This window comes from Chondrus crispus, genomic scaffold (assembly GCF_000350225.1).
Source record: "Chondrus crispus Stackhouse genomic scaffold, scaffold_35, whole genome shotgun sequence".
NCBI lineage: Eukaryota > Rhodophyta > Florideophyceae > Gigartinales > Gigartinaceae > Chondrus > Chondrus crispus.
The window spans coordinates 54528-70439 of NW_005179258.1; the positions used below are offsets into that span (position 1 = coordinate 54528).

The 15912-nt window shown below is 53.4% G+C and overlaps 3 protein-coding genes across 3 annotated transcripts; all 3 read left to right on the forward strand.

Moving 5' to 3' along the window:
• The first annotated feature begins 374 nt into the window (after positions 1-374).
• CHC_T00006092001 (hypothetical protein) lies at positions 375-734 on the forward strand. The gene has a single exon (XM_005718081.1). The coding sequence runs from the start codon at positions 375-377 to the stop codon at positions 732-734; it is 360 nt and encodes a 119-aa protein (XP_005718138.1).
• Positions 735-893: 159 nt separating this feature from the next.
• Positions 894-1103, forward strand: CHC_T00006093001 (hypothetical protein). Its single transcript, XM_005718082.1, has one exon. It carries the CDS (start codon positions 894-896, stop codon positions 1101-1103), a length of 210 nt encoding a protein of 69 aa, XP_005718139.1.
• Positions 1104-9530: 8427 nt separating this feature from the next.
• On the forward strand, positions 9531-9956 carry CHC_T00006094001 (hypothetical protein). Its single transcript, XM_005718083.1, has one exon. It carries the CDS (start codon positions 9531-9533, stop codon positions 9954-9956), a length of 426 nt encoding a protein of 141 aa, XP_005718140.1.
• The last annotated feature ends 5956 nt before the right edge of the window (positions 9957-15912 follow it).

Below are 15912 nucleotides of genomic sequence, written 5' to 3' on the forward strand. Positions count from 1 at the left end.
GCCCACCGGGAAGTGTGAGTCCACACCAAACCCTGCACGCTGGTCAGCCGCAAAAACAAGCAAGTACTTCCCCTCCTCCCCCTCCTCCCCCTCATCCCATCAGTTCGCACCCTCCCACCAGCGCCTATAAAATATGTCCTCCATCTTCCTCTGCTGAATCCCTCTGCCTCTGCCCTCCACCCCCCCGCCCCCGAAACCCGACACCCTTCTTTCAACCCCTCCAACCGTCTTTGCAATTCCCCACGTCCTCGTCGCCACGACTCAACAACTTCGTCCTCAACAACCGCCATCGCCTGCGCCTGAAGCTCGGGATGGGCGCGTCTGCCATGGAGTACGAGGCGCACGACCTTTCCTCGGGCGACATCATCGCCGTCATGCTGCAGCGCGCGTCCAAGGAGCCTTCGTCGACTACAGGGGACGCCGCCTACGCAAAGCTGCTTTCGTCCGTGCAGACTTCAGGAAGCACTGCATCGCACGCGCATTCGCACGCTGCGATGCCAGTCGCATCTCACACGCAGAAGAACAACAACCTCCTCACTCCACCCTACCGTGGCACGCCCCATCCCCACGCCCCAAGCCAGAGTGCAACCAAAATGCTCCACGCTGTTGCCCATAACTCTGCCAGCTCCCCGTCCTCGCCATTATGTTCATCTTCACGCTGTCCGTACCCGTGGCATCGGGCGCCCCGCTTCCTGCCGCCCCGCCACCGGAAAACGCCCCTTGGCATTGGCTAGAGCCCGTCATCGCGGCCTCAGCCGCCATCGCCGCAGTCGTTCTAGCCGCCTTCCTCGGCTGGGCCATCGACTCGTTCCGCAACCGACGTCGGCGATCCGCGACCTTGCGGCAAGATGGCGTCCTGCTTCCCCGCATGCCGCTCTCGGCCGAGGCCGCTCATGTGGAGACGGAATACTGTGCGGTGTTCATTTACGAGTCGAGGACCACAAGGTGTAGAAGGTATTAATTACCAAGGCTGTGTTGTGTCGGAGTGGGGTTTTTGGAGGTTTGTGGTGTTAACTTTTAATATCGTACATAGGCTCTCTTATTTTTACATTGTGCATAGGCTCTCTTATTTTTACATAGTACATAGGCGCTCTTATTTTTAACTGCTGTAGCTGACATTAAACCTTTGGATGTAGATCATGCAAGAGGTGCGGCGACCCGTTTTCTCTTCGGTTTCTCTTCTCTAACCGAGCTGATGTTTCACGAGACAACGCAACATGTCGGAAGTCTCAGCGCAATGGTCGAGTTTTTGATGTCTCCGGCGACCTGTCAAATAGTAGGAAAGGTAACCTCGAGTGTCAGCGTACCGAGCATCAACAAGCATACAGCATCGCCCCATGTCCAGGTAACGAATGACCTTCTGGATTTGAGAGAGTCGCAAATCTGAACAAAATCTTTCGTTGTACTTAAAGCTGCTTCCCCGGTGATTTTGCGCGACGTTATTGTCGAGGGCAAGTACGTTACGTAAAGAAATGGTGTCCAAATTCACTTCATAAATTCGCAATTCAAAAACGTTGTCCGTAAAATAACACGTTGTTTTTTCCATTTGCCCACAAACTCGAAGGACGTAAAGTAAATCCGAGTTTGAAAAATCCCAACACGAGTTTTGTGGACTGACCTCCAGCAAGGTACCTGCTCGCAACGAACGCAAGTCTGGTATATGGTTGTGCCGTACGACGGATCACGTGCGCCTGCGCGAATACTCGCTGAAGCGAATATTGTAGCTCGCCACAAGGATAGAACGGTTCTCAGTCGAAAGGGCGATGCGTTTCGTCTTTTTGACAGGCTGAGGGGGGAAGTTTAGAGAGGACCGCTCTTTAGAAGCTTCTACTTGTCTTTCTTTCGCGGTTGCTTCGGCGGCATCTGTGGCAGATCCTGTCGCGCTATGATCCATTGATGGACTCTGCCCAGATGAAGCGATAGGGGCGTCCATGATGCAAACCGGTACGACCCGCGCAGTATAAGACTCGTTTGTGCTGATGAGAGAGCAGAAAACTCACTTCGTTTTCTTTCAAGACGGGTTGATCCGGCACTGCTGTGATGAGGCGGATGTGAAAGTGGTGAAAAACTCACATGCCCCGAGTTTTCGGCATGCTGTGAGTTTTGCCAAACGCGTTGTTTGCAAAATTTGCGTTCAGAAAATCCGAGCAATCTCGCCGCCAAAACACGCGTTTTCGTGACTTCACGTGTGTGAACTGGAGACCGATGACTCCTCCTCGTTTACTCGTCGTCGCTCGTGGGTTAAGTATGTCCTGTATAGGACAGACTGTCCTGTGCGGTCTGACACTACAAAATGGCTATTGGCGAATGTGATTGTGCGGTCAGACAGTCCCCGGGTTCGCCAATAGGGGTTTTGGGGCGACGATGCTAAGGTTACGAAGGAGGTGCCGTGTACGTTGGGGTCCGAGTGGCTTGGTGAAGTAGTCCGCTAAGTTTTCGTCGGAAGGGATATGTTTGATGTTGACGTTTCCTCTTTGGATGTGGTTGTGGATGAGGTGGTGTTTGACGTCAATGAATTTTCGGCGTTTGATGGGCGCCGAGTTTTGGGCGACAAGGATGGCAGACTTGTTGTCGACGAAGAGCGGTGTTGGTTTAGTCTCAGGCGTTCGTGTTTCGCTGAGAAGCCTTCTGAGCCAGTGGGCCTGTTGTGTAGCGGCGGTGGCGGCTAAGTACTCTGCTTCGCACGTGGAAGCCGCCACAACTGTCTGTCGGGCTGATGTCCAGCTTATAGGTGCGCCTTGGAACATGTGTACGACTCCGGTTCGCGATTTGCGGTCGTGATCATTCGCAAAATCGGAGTCGCTGTACGTGCAGAGAGTGGGGGAGGTGGTTCTGGGTGCGGATTTGAAAAGGATGCCGTGATCCTTTGTGCCGCTGAGGTAGCGTAAGAGCCATTGGAGGTGGTCTTTGTGCTCTTTCGCGGGCTTGTGCATTACCGAGGCTAGCATGCTGACGGCTGGATGTATATCTGGCCTTGTGCTGTCCGCTAGGTAGCGCAGATCGCCTATTGTTTGGCGGTACAGAAAGGCCTGATGTTGTTCCAGTGGTGTGCTGTCGTGTGCGAAGGTGAACGCTGCTTTGGGGGGAAGTGGTGTGCGCTTTGGGTTTGCTGCGAGCATGCCCGTTTTCGTGAGTATTGACGTGGCTACTTGCGGCTGTGCGATGTGTACTTCGCCTTGTGGCATACGTTGTATGTGCCATTTCAAGTATTGGGCTGGGAAGCCTAGGCGCTTGATTTTGTATTTCGCCGCGAGGGTGGCGTGTAGTTCGTCTTGCATGGCTTGGGTTGAGGCGACAGAGAGAAAGTCGTCCATGTTGACTGCTACGAGTATTGTGCCTTTGATTGATTTTTTGAAAAAGAGGCACGGGTCGGCTTCGGTAGGCTGGTAGCCATGGGAGGTTAGGTGTTTGAGGAGGCCGTCGTGGTAGATGCGGGCGGCCTGTGGTGTGCCGTATATGTTCTTTATGAGGAGCCCCGCTTTTCCTTGATGTTTAAATGTGCCATTGAAGCGGGGGTGTTGTTTGATGTATACCGGTTTCGTTTGGGGGAAGCGTTCATGGAGGTATGCTAAACTGATGTCCATGTGTTCTAGTGACCAATTGCGGGAGGCGGCTATGGCTAATAGGAGCCGTACTGTAGTCTTGTCCGCCATGTGCGTGGTAACTTGGTCGGGGTCATAGTGCTTTCCAGGTGTCATACGGTCACCTCTTGCGGCGCATCTTGCTTTGCGCTCGGTGGCGGCTCCCGTATGGTCCCGTATGTAGCGGTAAGTCATGGTGAGCGGTATTAATTTTTCGTGTTTTGGGATCATGCTGTCGGGGATCCATCTGATGGTGTTTTTGTCATCTAATTTTTCTAGTTTGGCGTCGTGCGCTCGTGCCCATTCGTGCGCGTCGGGGTAGTTGCGAGCTTCTTGTCTGGTGCGGGGGTCTGGCGTGGTTATCTGAGGAGTGGGTTGGGGTGGAGGGTTTGAGGTGGTGCGAAGAACGGCGTTGGTGGTGACAGCTGGGTCATGTGACTTGGTGTATGGGAGGAAGTCTTGTGTGCGGACTGTGTGATATTGGTGCGTGTGGGTATCTTGAACGGTGATTGAGCGGGGGTTGTTGGCGTACATATAGCGTACAGGTCGGCTGCGTGACTCGAGTTTCTTCTTATTTGCGTAGATCGGCACGGTCCCGATCTGGCCGAAGATGAGGAGTTGTTTGGGTTTCGCCGGTTGGCTGTGCCACAGTGTGTATGGCGCTTGGTTTGTTGCGCTGTGAGGTAGGATATTGTACTTGTAGGCAGCGTCTCGTACCGCGTCTTCCCAGTATGTTGCAGGCAGGTTTGCGTGGTGTAGGTTTGCTCTTGCCGCATTCATGAGGGTTTGATTAATTCTTTCAGCGATGGAATTTTCTTGAGGTTAGTGAGGCGTGTTGTTTTCGTACTGTATTCCTAGAGCGGCGTAGGTTTGGAGCGCATGATTGGATTTGAATTCTCGGGCGTTGTCGGTGCGGTATATTTTAGGGAGACGGTTGCGGTGTTTGAGTTGGGCAAAGAATTGAGGCATGATGATGCCGACTTCGTTCCGTGATTTGAGGAAGTACAGTATGACATGCCGTGAGGCGGCGTCGATGTACGTAAGGAAGTGTAGATTGCCGTGCGTAGATCTGGGTTGGATCGGTCCGCATGTGTCTGAACTGAGATATTCACCGGGGGCATAGTGGTGGGGTGCGGGGGTGTGGCGTGCTGGTCGTTGTTTGGCGTGCGAGCATGCCGAGCATGATATGCGAATTTTTGTGGTTGACAGTGATGCTGGAAGGCCGTGTACTGTTTTAGTTTTTGCGATATTTTGTATTGTGCGGAGGGGGGCGTGGTTGAGTTTGAGATGCCATTGATGCAGAATTCTGTCGGCTGTCTTACAGGGGATTTCTGGTATGTGGGGAGCTGGTGTCGATTTAATGGATTTTGGTGTGTGGTCCCGTGACTGTGTGAGGCCGGTGGGTGTGGCTTTGCTGGTTGTGAGGGGTGTGGCAGTTGGTTTGGTTGTCTGTTGCGGTGCCTTTTTCGTTGGTGGTTTGGGAATTGGCCTTGTGCGGGCTGCTCTGGCCTGTTGTTTTGGGGTCGTGAGGGGTGTGGCGGTGGATTTGGTTGTCTGTTGCGGTGCCTTTTTCGTGGGTGGTTTGGGATGGGGTCTTGTGCGGGTTTCTCTTGCTTGTGGTTTTGGGGTTGATTTCCATGCGTACGATCGGATCTGAGAGTCCCATGGTGCCGTGCCAATGACAGTGCCACGTGAATTTTTGTCAAATATGTAGGCTACGTCTGGTGTGAATAGGACGTTGCCATGTTTTTGCGTTATGGATCTGACAGAGAGGAGATTGTTGGGGATTCTGGGTGATACGACGGCGGTGATTTTCAGGGGGTGACCCTTATTCGTCCGTATCGTCGTCTGTCCGATGTGTGTACAGGGTACAGTTTGGTTAGTGGCCGTTTTGGTTCTGGTCGGGGCTAGTCGAGGGTTGTGCAGTGAGGAGAGTGACTGCATGTGGGAGGGGTGTGCTCCCGAGTCCAGGATATACGTACAGTGATCTTCAAGAAGATCGACCCTTGGCGCTTGGTTGAGCACGTTGGGGTGTCCTGCGTCTGGGTCTTGTGCGTACTCGACCGGGCTTTGTGTGATGTGGGCCGTGTTGAGGAGCTTGGGACGTGTTGTTGGACGGATGTATTGGTGGCGAGGGTGGGCTGGATGGTTGCACTCTTGATCCGTGTGTCTCGGTCGAGTGACGCCTCGGGACATGTGGAAGCGACACGGATTTTTCGGCACCGGTAGGTTGTGTTGGGGCCGGCGGGTGTACCATGGAGCGGGTGTCCTGTTTCGGAATGAGTTGGCGGGACTACCAATGTCGCCATGCATGCTTGCCGGTTTAGGGAGGGATGATCGCTGGTACAGATCTAAGCGATTGAACTTGTGTACGAAGTCTTTGGTGTCTTTGGGATCGAGGGCGATGAGCTGGTTTCCTATGGTGGCTGTGGCTGGGTTGAACCTCAGACCATCTATGAGAAACTCGACAGTAGTCTTGGGGTCAGAGATGTCTGGGAACCGGGCTGCTATCATCCTTGTTCGAATCTTTTCGTGGGCGTTGATGTACTCTTCTAGCGTCATTTCGGGCTTGTAATGGGCTTGCTCTGCCAGTTGCTTTAGGTACTTGTGATCTGATGCGTTTGTGGTGTCGAGGTGGGAAGTGACGGCTTGTACTAGATCGTAGGGAGTGGGATCACTGGTTGGCGTGAGGATGAGATTGGCTATTTCGGGGGGTATGGACGTTATTAATTTTCCAAGAAGGTAGTTCTTGTTCTTGTCGAATATGTTGAGGTCGGTTGGGTCTTGCGGGGGTGGGGGGTTTCCTGTGATGTGTTCGATAGCTCCGATGGTGTGTGCTGCTGCGCGGGTGGCTACTATCCAGGGGCCGTAGTTGGTGGGGTCTAGTCTTGGGATGTCTGGTCGTTTTTCCATTGTGTCGGTGTTGTGTTGTGTGTGAATGTCTTGTGTCGTGATCGTGGGTTGTGTCGGTGGAGGTTTGTATGTGAGGTGTTGGTGGTGGTTCAGCCTGGGGCTCCTCCGCAGGGGGAGGGATCGGTGTGTTCTTGTCGTTGTGGGAGTTGTTGTTGTTGATGTAGAGCAGTGGGGATGTCGTGTTGTGCAGGGTAGCGAAGGGTGCCCGTAACCTGTGTGAACTGGAGACCGATGACTCCTCCTCGTTTACTCGTCGTCGCTCGTGGGTTAAGTATGTCCTGTATAGGACAGACTGTCCTGTGCGGTCAGACATCACGGACAACGTTAATGTATATATTTGGCCGAAGAAAGCCGACCTCTCGGGAGCGCTAAGGAGCTAGTCGTCTAGCAAGAGGCACTAGCAAGAGTACTATAAGTGCATGAATTAGGCTTAACAAAATGTAGGCCATTCGCTCATTCTTGATGGCTTTTCGGGTCAGTTTCACGGAAGAGCGGCCTGATGCCAGACTTGAGTGGAGTACGAGTAGATACTGTCCGTGAAGCGCATGTTTGGGCGAGGACGAAGAAAAGGCGAACAGAAGCACGGCCATCCAGACTGGCCTCCATACCGATCAGGAGCTGAACAGTGCCCGATAGTGCTTGGTGCGGAAAGGGGGAAAAGTAGGAACAGAGGACCGTTCTGAATGAGGGTCCGGGTACTCTATGTTAATGTCGCATTTGTCTTGAAAGAGCTGCTGCGCGTGGTCGCAGGTTACGAGACATTGTCAAGCGGTAATGTGGGGCAAGAATGGCGCGGGGAAAAATTACAGCACGGCCGGCTCTGTTGCAGCTTCCATGTCGTGCAGTGCCGTGATGGTAAGCGCCAAAACTGACATCCGGGAGAAGCCAACCTGCACGAGCAAGCACAGTGAGATTACGAAATTTGTTAGTCTTTATTCCCATGCCAATTCTTTCTGAAGCTCGCCCTCCGAGAAACGTAGACGTCAAAGCGATAGTCCGTGTGAGTCATTGAAGACGTGGAAACAGCGGGGCATGGAACTTCAACATCAAGAGCGGGGGACATAGCGGGATTAGGGGACGACGACGCGAATGATTGTAGCGGTGGCGCCGACAGGGTCCAGCCATTGCCAATGGGAAGTGTCCGGAGGATGGAGAGCGGGTTTACTTCAAGTCAGCAAGGGTTTTCAACGGGAGTTGAGGGTGTCCGACGGAGAGATGGCAATGTGCGTTTGAGCGGAATGAGGGAAGCGAAAGCGGTAGGATTGAGAAAAGTAGAGGCGGTAGGAAGTCACAGTGATACTGTATGAAGGCTGGCAGTGTGAGGTGTAAAGGCGGCGGAATGGTCGGGACGATCGCAAGTGCACGTTTTCGCCATTGCAGTACACGTATACATGCCAGGCTCGCCGCTGTATTCGTCGGAGAGATTCTGACACCGCAGAATGAGATGGATTAGCGTATAAAGGACGCGTGAGTTGCTCAGAAAGGCCAGTCCCGGCAACGTTTATGGAGGAGGATTGCTCTTGAGAGAAATACCCCATGCAATGGACTGCCGTCAAAATCAATACGTCAGCATGGGTGCGCTGCTCGCGACACTGTGTAAAGGGGGCGGTTGCGCCACGAGGGGGTAATGTGGGTGGTGTGGACTCCACACACTGTGGAGGCAGGGCGGCGCGTGCGCGGCGCGGGGCCCGCACGTAGATGCGCTCGCGCGAGCGGGGGGACGCCCCACCCCGCGCCTTGGCGACAGACTCCTTTTGCAGTTTGTATTTGTTTTCTAACACGTGTCTTTTGCTGCTTCAATTCTGTGGCGCGCCGGGCTTCGGAACGATAAGGGGTGTTCATGTGTTGACATCAGCAAAAGAGGCCGTGCTCCTTTCACAGCTTCTTTTGCTGCTTCTATTCTGTCGCGCACCGAGCTCCTTTTGCAGCTCCTTTTGCTGCTTCTATGCAGCTCTATTCGTTTTCTAACACGTGCTCCTTTTGCAGCATCTTTTGCAGCTTCTATCCCCCCGCTATCACCCGTCCGCCTCCCCCCGCGACGCTCGCCATCTCCCGTCCCGCGAGGCGCTCCCCTATTGGACCGTTAGTCCACATATGAGGACAAAACTTATTTTATTTTTTCTGGACAACCCTGTCGTATGTTACACGTGTACATAGCTCCTAGACGGTACTTAACACCGCCGTCGCTCCTCCCACAGTAAACTTGACTAAGGTCTTGAGTCTCTCCTACAAACCCAAAGCGCGATTTCACTCGTGTTTTTTTAAACCAGAAGGCCATCACCACAGGTGAAGCATTTGCTTGTCGATTGTAGCAGAAACCAACTCGTTGATGCATAAAGATGTTGAAAGGAAAAAGTCGGCTTACCGTACGCACTTTTCTTTAAGCTAAAACTATACCAGTAGCGTAGAAACAATGCGTTGAGGGCTTACGCGCGGGCAGACGCGTCTGCGCGCGCGTCGAGACGGAGTGCGGAGACGGAGTGCGGAGACCGATCGAGACGTGGACGACGGAGAGCAGAGTGTTGAGTGAGTAGACGGAAGGCGGAGACCGGCGCCGAACCTGCACGGCGTGTCCTCTCATCTCGAGATGGAATGCGGAGACATCTCGAGGCCTGCGACTCGTCTCGAGACGGTGCGCGGAGACATCCCGAGGGGCGCACACGCGCGCTCGTCGACATCTCGAGGCGCGCCTGTCCGCCGCGCTGAGCGGTTAGCGGCACGGCCGAGCGCCATCTCGAGGTGTCCCCTGCGCCGAGCGACATCTCGAGGTTGTCCCCCTCGCTGAGCGACATCTCGAGGTTGTTGTCCCCCTAGCTGAGCGACATCTCGAGGTTATCCCCCGCACCGAGCGGTTGTCCCCGAACAGAGCGCCTGTCCCCCGCGCCGATCTGTTGTCCGCCGCGCCGAGCGCCTGTATGCGCGCCTCGTGATGTCTCTGCACTCCGTCTCGAGACGAGACGCCTCCGTCTCCGTGTCTCCGTCTTCGCACTCTGCCGGGTAGAATGCGTGCCATGAGGGGGCAGAGTCTGCCCCCTCATGGCATCCGTCCGAAGCCTCCCGCCAGCGCCTATAAAATCCAATCCTCCATCACCCTCTGCGCCAAAGCCCTCACCCACCACTCCTCCACCCCCAAAACGCAACACCCTCCTTTCAACCCCTCCGACCGTCTTTGCAATTCTCTACGTCCTCGTCGCCACGACTCAACAACCTCCTCCTCAACAACCGCCATCGCCTGCGCCTGAACCTTGGGATGGGCGCGTCTGCTACGGAGTACGACGCGCGCGACCTTTCCTCGGACGACGTCGTCGCCGTCATGCCGGAACGCGCGTCCAAGGAGCCATCGCCGACTACAAGGGACGCCGTCTACGCAAAGCTGATTTCGTCCGTGCAGACTTCAGTAAGCACTGGATCGCACGCGCATTCGCACGCTGCGATGTCAGTCGCATCTCACACGCAGAATAAGAACAACCTCCTCACTCCACCCTACCGTAGCACGCCCCATCCCCACGCCCCAAGCCAGGGTCCAACCAACATGCTCCACGCCGTTACCAAGCAACTCTGCCAGTTCCCCGTCCTCGCCATTATGTTCACTTGTACCCTGTCTGGACCCGTGGCATCGGGAGCCCCGCTCCCTGCTGCCCAGCCACCGGAAAACGCCCCCTGGCATTGGCTAGAGCCCGTCATCGGGGCCTCATCCGCCATTGCTGCAGTTTTTCTCGCCGCCTTCCTCGGCTGGGCCATCGAATCGTTCCGCAACCGACGTCGGCGATCCGCGACCATACGGCAAGATGGCGTCCTGGTTGCCCGCATGCCGCCTCGGCCACTCTTGGCCGCTCCACTGCCGGGCGAGGCCGCTCGTGTGCAGACGGAATATTGGTCGGTGTTCCTTTGCGTGTCGAGGACCACAAGGTCTAGAAGGCGTTAATTGCCAAGACCGTGTTTTGTTGGAGCGGGGGTTTTGGAGGTTTGTGGTGTTAAATAGCTATATCGTACATACCGTAGGCTCTCTTATGACATGCACTGTAGCTGACATTTTAATCAAATCGTTTGATGCAGATCTCATGCAAGCAGTGCGGCGTCCTGGTTTCTCTTCTCCAAGCTTCTGTTTCACGAGACAGCGCAACATGTCGGGAGTCTCAGCACAATGCTCGAGCTCTTGATGTCTCCGGCGACCTGCCAAAAATAAACAGAAACACGGGAGTATTGAGTGATGTCCAGAGCCGGAAGAAGATGGTTTTGACAAGGTGAAGATCTTGTACAGTTTACTTGTACCGCCTCAGACTGGTCGTTATATATACTACACAATCCTACGTAAACCCACCTAAACCGTAGAAACATCCGAAGCTATCGCCATACTATCAGTGGGGGCGATCGGGAACTAAACCGAACTTAACAGTGGTTCACAGCCATAATACATGCAGTAGCATCGGAGATACAGTAGAGAAAACGAAATCAACCAATCATTAAACAGCAACCGGGCGCAAATGTGCGAGATAGAGAGATAGGGTTTCCACTCAAGGACAGATACATCCTTCAGGAATAATGATGGCACGAAAGTAGATCAAGTAGGCCGAATTCAGTATCCATGGCTTTCACATAGGTTACACGCTGTAATCTCAAGGATGGCAGCACGTCCAAGCTGAGGAATATCTTATCTCAACTTCAAATAGTGGGAAAGGTAACCTCAAGTGTCAGCATACTGCGCATCAACGAGCATACAGCATCGCCCCATGTCAAGGTAACAAACGACCTCTCTCAAATCCAAGCCACGCCGTTTATGACGTTGTATGTGATGCAAGATCGATTCTGCTGTTTACTGATGCCCAATGCCTGTCTACCTTATAAAGGGAGGCTACTAGCGATCCGTAGGCCGGCGTCGAGTGAGGTGAGCAGATCGTGCTGTCATGCGTGTTCTACGTGTGCAGGTATGGCTCTCACGACATTATACGCGCTGCGCTCCATCTGGAAGACAATGCTGACCTCCCTCGTCTTGATTAGAATTTCGTACCTCTTGCATTTGACACTCTTGGCACCCTGAGCCCCCGCACTACGTCCGTACTTGACCTTCTCGCTCGTCAGATCGCGACTCGCAATGGGACGTTGTTTAGAACTGCCAAGTCCCGACGGGACTGTCCCGTCTCTCACAGCGCCTTGGCTACACTATATAGTACAGCGTAGCCTCGGCTATCATCGCCCGTATGCCTTATCACGGCTCGGCCCTATCATGTCCCACCCAAATGTGATTCTTTAACGCCCGTCCTGTGGTATAGCATCGGCTCCCCCTGAAAGTTAGAAAAAATAAACCTCTCTTGCAGAAGCCAGTTGGCCGTTTCTGCCACGCCGCCCACACAAGTGATTGTTTTGAGATTTATTCGAACGGTATTGTGGAATCACCATGTAATCCCCCAGCGCTCATTGGGGCAAGGGGGAATCTGAACGTGACCGTCACATCACGCAGTCACGCCACCGCCGCCGTCGACCGCGGCGGTGCTTGAGGGAATACTGTATTTCAGTCCCCCGAACTCCCATTGGGGACGTGCTGCGTTCGGCAGTCATTTCGCTTCTCGCTTTCCCTCCCGCCATCCCGCGTCTCACCGGCTGCTCGCAGCCCCTTTCGGCTTCTTTCTGTGTCGTTTTAGAACGCAACTAGTGGAGTGTGTCTACATGTCTACGTATCTACACGGTTACACTCTCCAACCTTCGACTCCAATTAAAGAATTGTGTCATCAGGCATCACTGAGCAGCCGGCCCCTTCGCGAGCATATCCATTACGTGGAAGTTTGATTTATAATTTGATTTGATTCAAGCTTTTTTCCGTAACTGTATCCTATTATTGATCTATACTGTAACGGTACTGTAGCATCCAGTAAAAACTCGCCGTGACGCGCATGGCGCATGTGTACGCGAACACCTCCGATAACATGGTCCATTTTTTTTGAATACCTCCTGTGTAGCTGTCAAGATAGCCATAGTCAGCCATACGTGTCCACGTAACACACGCACACACGCCGCTCGTCACACGACGGCGGCGTCTGCCTCTTAAGGCGATCCGGCTTCGAGCGGACAATAAACGAGGTATCGTTCCTTGCACCACAGTACGGCTTGTAAAAAAGTCGTGGTTGGATTTCCAGTTTTATAATTTTATTTGCGTTATTAAATCGAAACTTAATAAAGTCAGTCTGGACGCCATTTCTTAAACGTACATGCCCTAGGCAATAGGATCTTGCGAAGCATTGGGATAGCAGTTGTTGACAACGTCAGTGCACAGAAAGGCTAAGATTATAATCAAGTTTCAATACCCGGTTGACATTTTAAACAGGCGTTTTGGTTTCGATGACAGTAACAAATAGCGTTTTGAGGTCGGTCCAAAAGAGTTCTTTTTGGGGCATCTAAAAATAGCCGGAGAAGATGTGCCGATCTCACCAAAATCCATCCTTCAGCAACGCACAAGTCAAATGTGGGGAGGGTACTTTTTTCCTTGTTGTTGAGCAAGCACAGGTGGAGAAAAAATGGGTTGAAAGGTAGCCTCTTGTCGTCAGGACACTAGTGTCTATCCGACCAAGCATTATCACAACATAAAAATCTGTGAATTTTATTTCTTTTCAACTTTGATGTCCACGGTTTCCATTTTTCTTTGGTAGATTGACTATTTTTAATTTTTTCTGAAGTTTCTATGCTACTGGTATAAAATTTGCTTTAAGAAAAATGCTAGTTGTAAGCCGACTTTTTCTTTTGAACGCCTCTATGTGGGTACCAATGAGACAGTTTTCGGTAAGAATCGAAAACCATGTGCTTTACCTGCAGTGATGGCCTTCTGGTTACAAAACATAGAACTGAAATCGCTTGTTGCGTTGTCAAGAAAAAACAAAACAACTTTTGTTCTCATATGAGCACTAACGGTCCGATAGACACTCATCTAGCTACCTCTCGAGAGGTAGTGGACCGCATTTATCGCTACTGCATCAAGCTACCATGGGATATTTTAGTTTGGTTAGTTCTAAACTGTATACTGTAGCGCTCCACGTGCGCCCAGTGTACCATTCACGGCCCCACTCGTGTCACAGGGAACGTCACGCTGCTAAACTGAAAAAAAGTCAGTTGCAAAAAAAAGAGCATTTGATAATTGCATAAACTCTATTTATAAAAAAAGGCATGTCGTTTCAAGTACTTTCCCGTAATTTGTTATTTTAAAAAATACCGCACTACAGCTTCCACCAGCTTACCCAATCTCCCTTACTCCCATCTGCCTTACTCCGTCTCCCAAAACCTGTCGGCCCCCTCCGGCAGCCACTTCATCCACTTGGCGTCGAGTGACCCTGCGACGAGCTTATCGGTGAGCTCCTGCGCGGACTGCGCGATGCCCTTGCACAGGTCGCTACCCGCCTGAATCGCGGGCTTGAAGTGCACCCCCGCGTACAGCCTCGACTCCCCGCACAGCTGCGCCCACTCGCTCAGCGTCTTGATCTCCACGTCCGTGTCCCTGCTCGGCAGCTGCCCCGGGTAGAACTTGCTCGACCCCTTCGGCACCGTGAACCGGAACGGGAAGTCGTCCTTGTTCTTCGTGTTGATCAGCGCGTGCTCCACCACCGCCGTGCACGCGAACGAGCTGCCCGACGGGAACTCCGCGTGCGGCATCGTTCGGATGAACGGGCTCCAGTCACCGGCCCTGATCTTCACCGGCCGCCGCCCCGGCCCGCCCCACACGGAGAACTGCTTCTCCCCGAACAGGTACTCCATCGTCTGCCCCGTTGGCCGCACACCGTCCACGCGCCGCTTCTCCTTCCACGCTGTCACCATCGAGTCGAACGTCGCGATGTTCGCCCCCAGTCCGTAGATCATCTCCTCGTCCAGGTTCCAGTCCAGCGCCGGCGGCAGCACGCTGAACCGGATCGCCGTCGCGATCCCGCCGAGTCCGAACGGGTTCTCCTTCGTCCGGAACGCCTTCGCCTTGTTATCGAACAGCTCCGCGTAGATCATCTGCATCTCGGTCAGCTTGCGAGATGCCTCCAGCACCTCCTTGGCGTTCCTCTTCAGCGTCTTGATGTCCTCGGGTAGAGCGTTCTTGGCTTGAACAGATCCCTTTTTGTACGGGGACGGCACCTTGCGCCTCTTCACCTCCTCGGGCGTAAGGCTGAACGCGATGACGGACCCGGAGTATGGCGTCACAGATTCCTGCCGGAAGAAGAACCCGCGCCCGTTGTTGTCGAGGAGTGGCTGCCAGCGGAAGGGGTAGCGCAGCCTCCACGGCGTATTCTTGGGGATGTAATTGGTGTAGTCGAGGAACGGCTGCCTGTATCCCTTCGGCGTGCTGCTGATATCACCCTCGCCGTTCCAGCCGTCCATGCGCATGAGGCGGGCGGTGTCGCGCCCGGCCCTGTTTCCAATGCCGACAGCGGTCGTTAGGTCCATGCTCTGGTCGTTGGGGTCGTACCCCATCTCCCTCATCATCTGTCGGTACAGCGGTAGTCCCTGCGCGCCACCAAAGCTGTGTGGAGACGCCTGGTACACGCGGTAGAGCGAGTACAACACAGCGACGTTCTTGTTGTCACGCGTGTGCTCTTCGGCGGGGCGCTTGAACTTGCCGCGACCGAACATGTCAACGGCTGTCGGGTGGTAGTTGCACCAGGCATTCCAGGCCGCGAAGCTCAGGTACAGGATCCCGCGGAACTGGACTGGGGTTTCGAGATTGTCGACGAGCACGCCATCGAAAACTCAGGGGAAAGCGACGTATCCAAAGACGGAGCTCTCCCGATCCCTCGTATTCTCCGTCACATTTTGGGCAAGGGCAACCCCAAGAAGGAGCATGAAAATGGCTGTGGTACGCATCTTGAGTTGGGGGGACTTTTATAGTTGTTGGTTGGGTGTGAAGCTGAGTGAGTTGGTGAGTAAGTGAGGCAGTTGGTGAGGTGGGTTCGGACTTGCTCTGTGGATCAAGTCGGTCCCTTTTTATATGCAGTGGTGGTCGAATATTTTAAGGGGTTTTTCCTAGCTGGCTGTTATCCTACGGCGACAGAAGCAAAGGCAAAGTGAGGTCAAGATGAGAAGCTGTTACAACGGATCAACATCAAGGTGATGAGAAGAGATGCATCTGGTAATGTACCACGGGGTGTAGAACAGCCACTCATTTCGATGCGATGATCCTCCCTTCGTAGCAGGCATGGTGTTACAGCGTTAGTAGTGCAAAAGAGAAGAGGACCGGTTTAACACCCTTAGAATACCTGCAACAATGAAAAAAATGGCAGAGCCGGATGCTCTAATCGTGATGATGCACGTGACAACGCAATAAGAGAATATTAACCTGCGCTGAAATTTTTAAAGGCACGGTAGCGTCGTATGAGAGAGAAATCATATCATTGCCTCCCATTGACTCGCCAGTATGTTTTGCTCGTTTTGATAGTATCGAGACAAAATGTGACGA

Bases quoted from the DNA above. Each gene is read 5' to 3' on its own strand.
- CHC_T00006093001 (XM_005718082.1), top strand. From the start codon at position 894: ATGTGGAGACGGAATACTGTGCGGTGTTCATTTACGAGTCGAGGACCA.
- CHC_T00006094001 (XM_005718083.1), top strand. From the start codon at position 9,531: ATGGCATCCGTCCGAAGCCTCCCGCCAGCGCCTATAAAATCCAATCCT.
- CHC_T00006092001 (XM_005718081.1), top strand. From the start codon at position 375: ATGCTGCAGCGCGCGTCCAAGGAGCCTTCGTCGACTACAGGGGACGCC.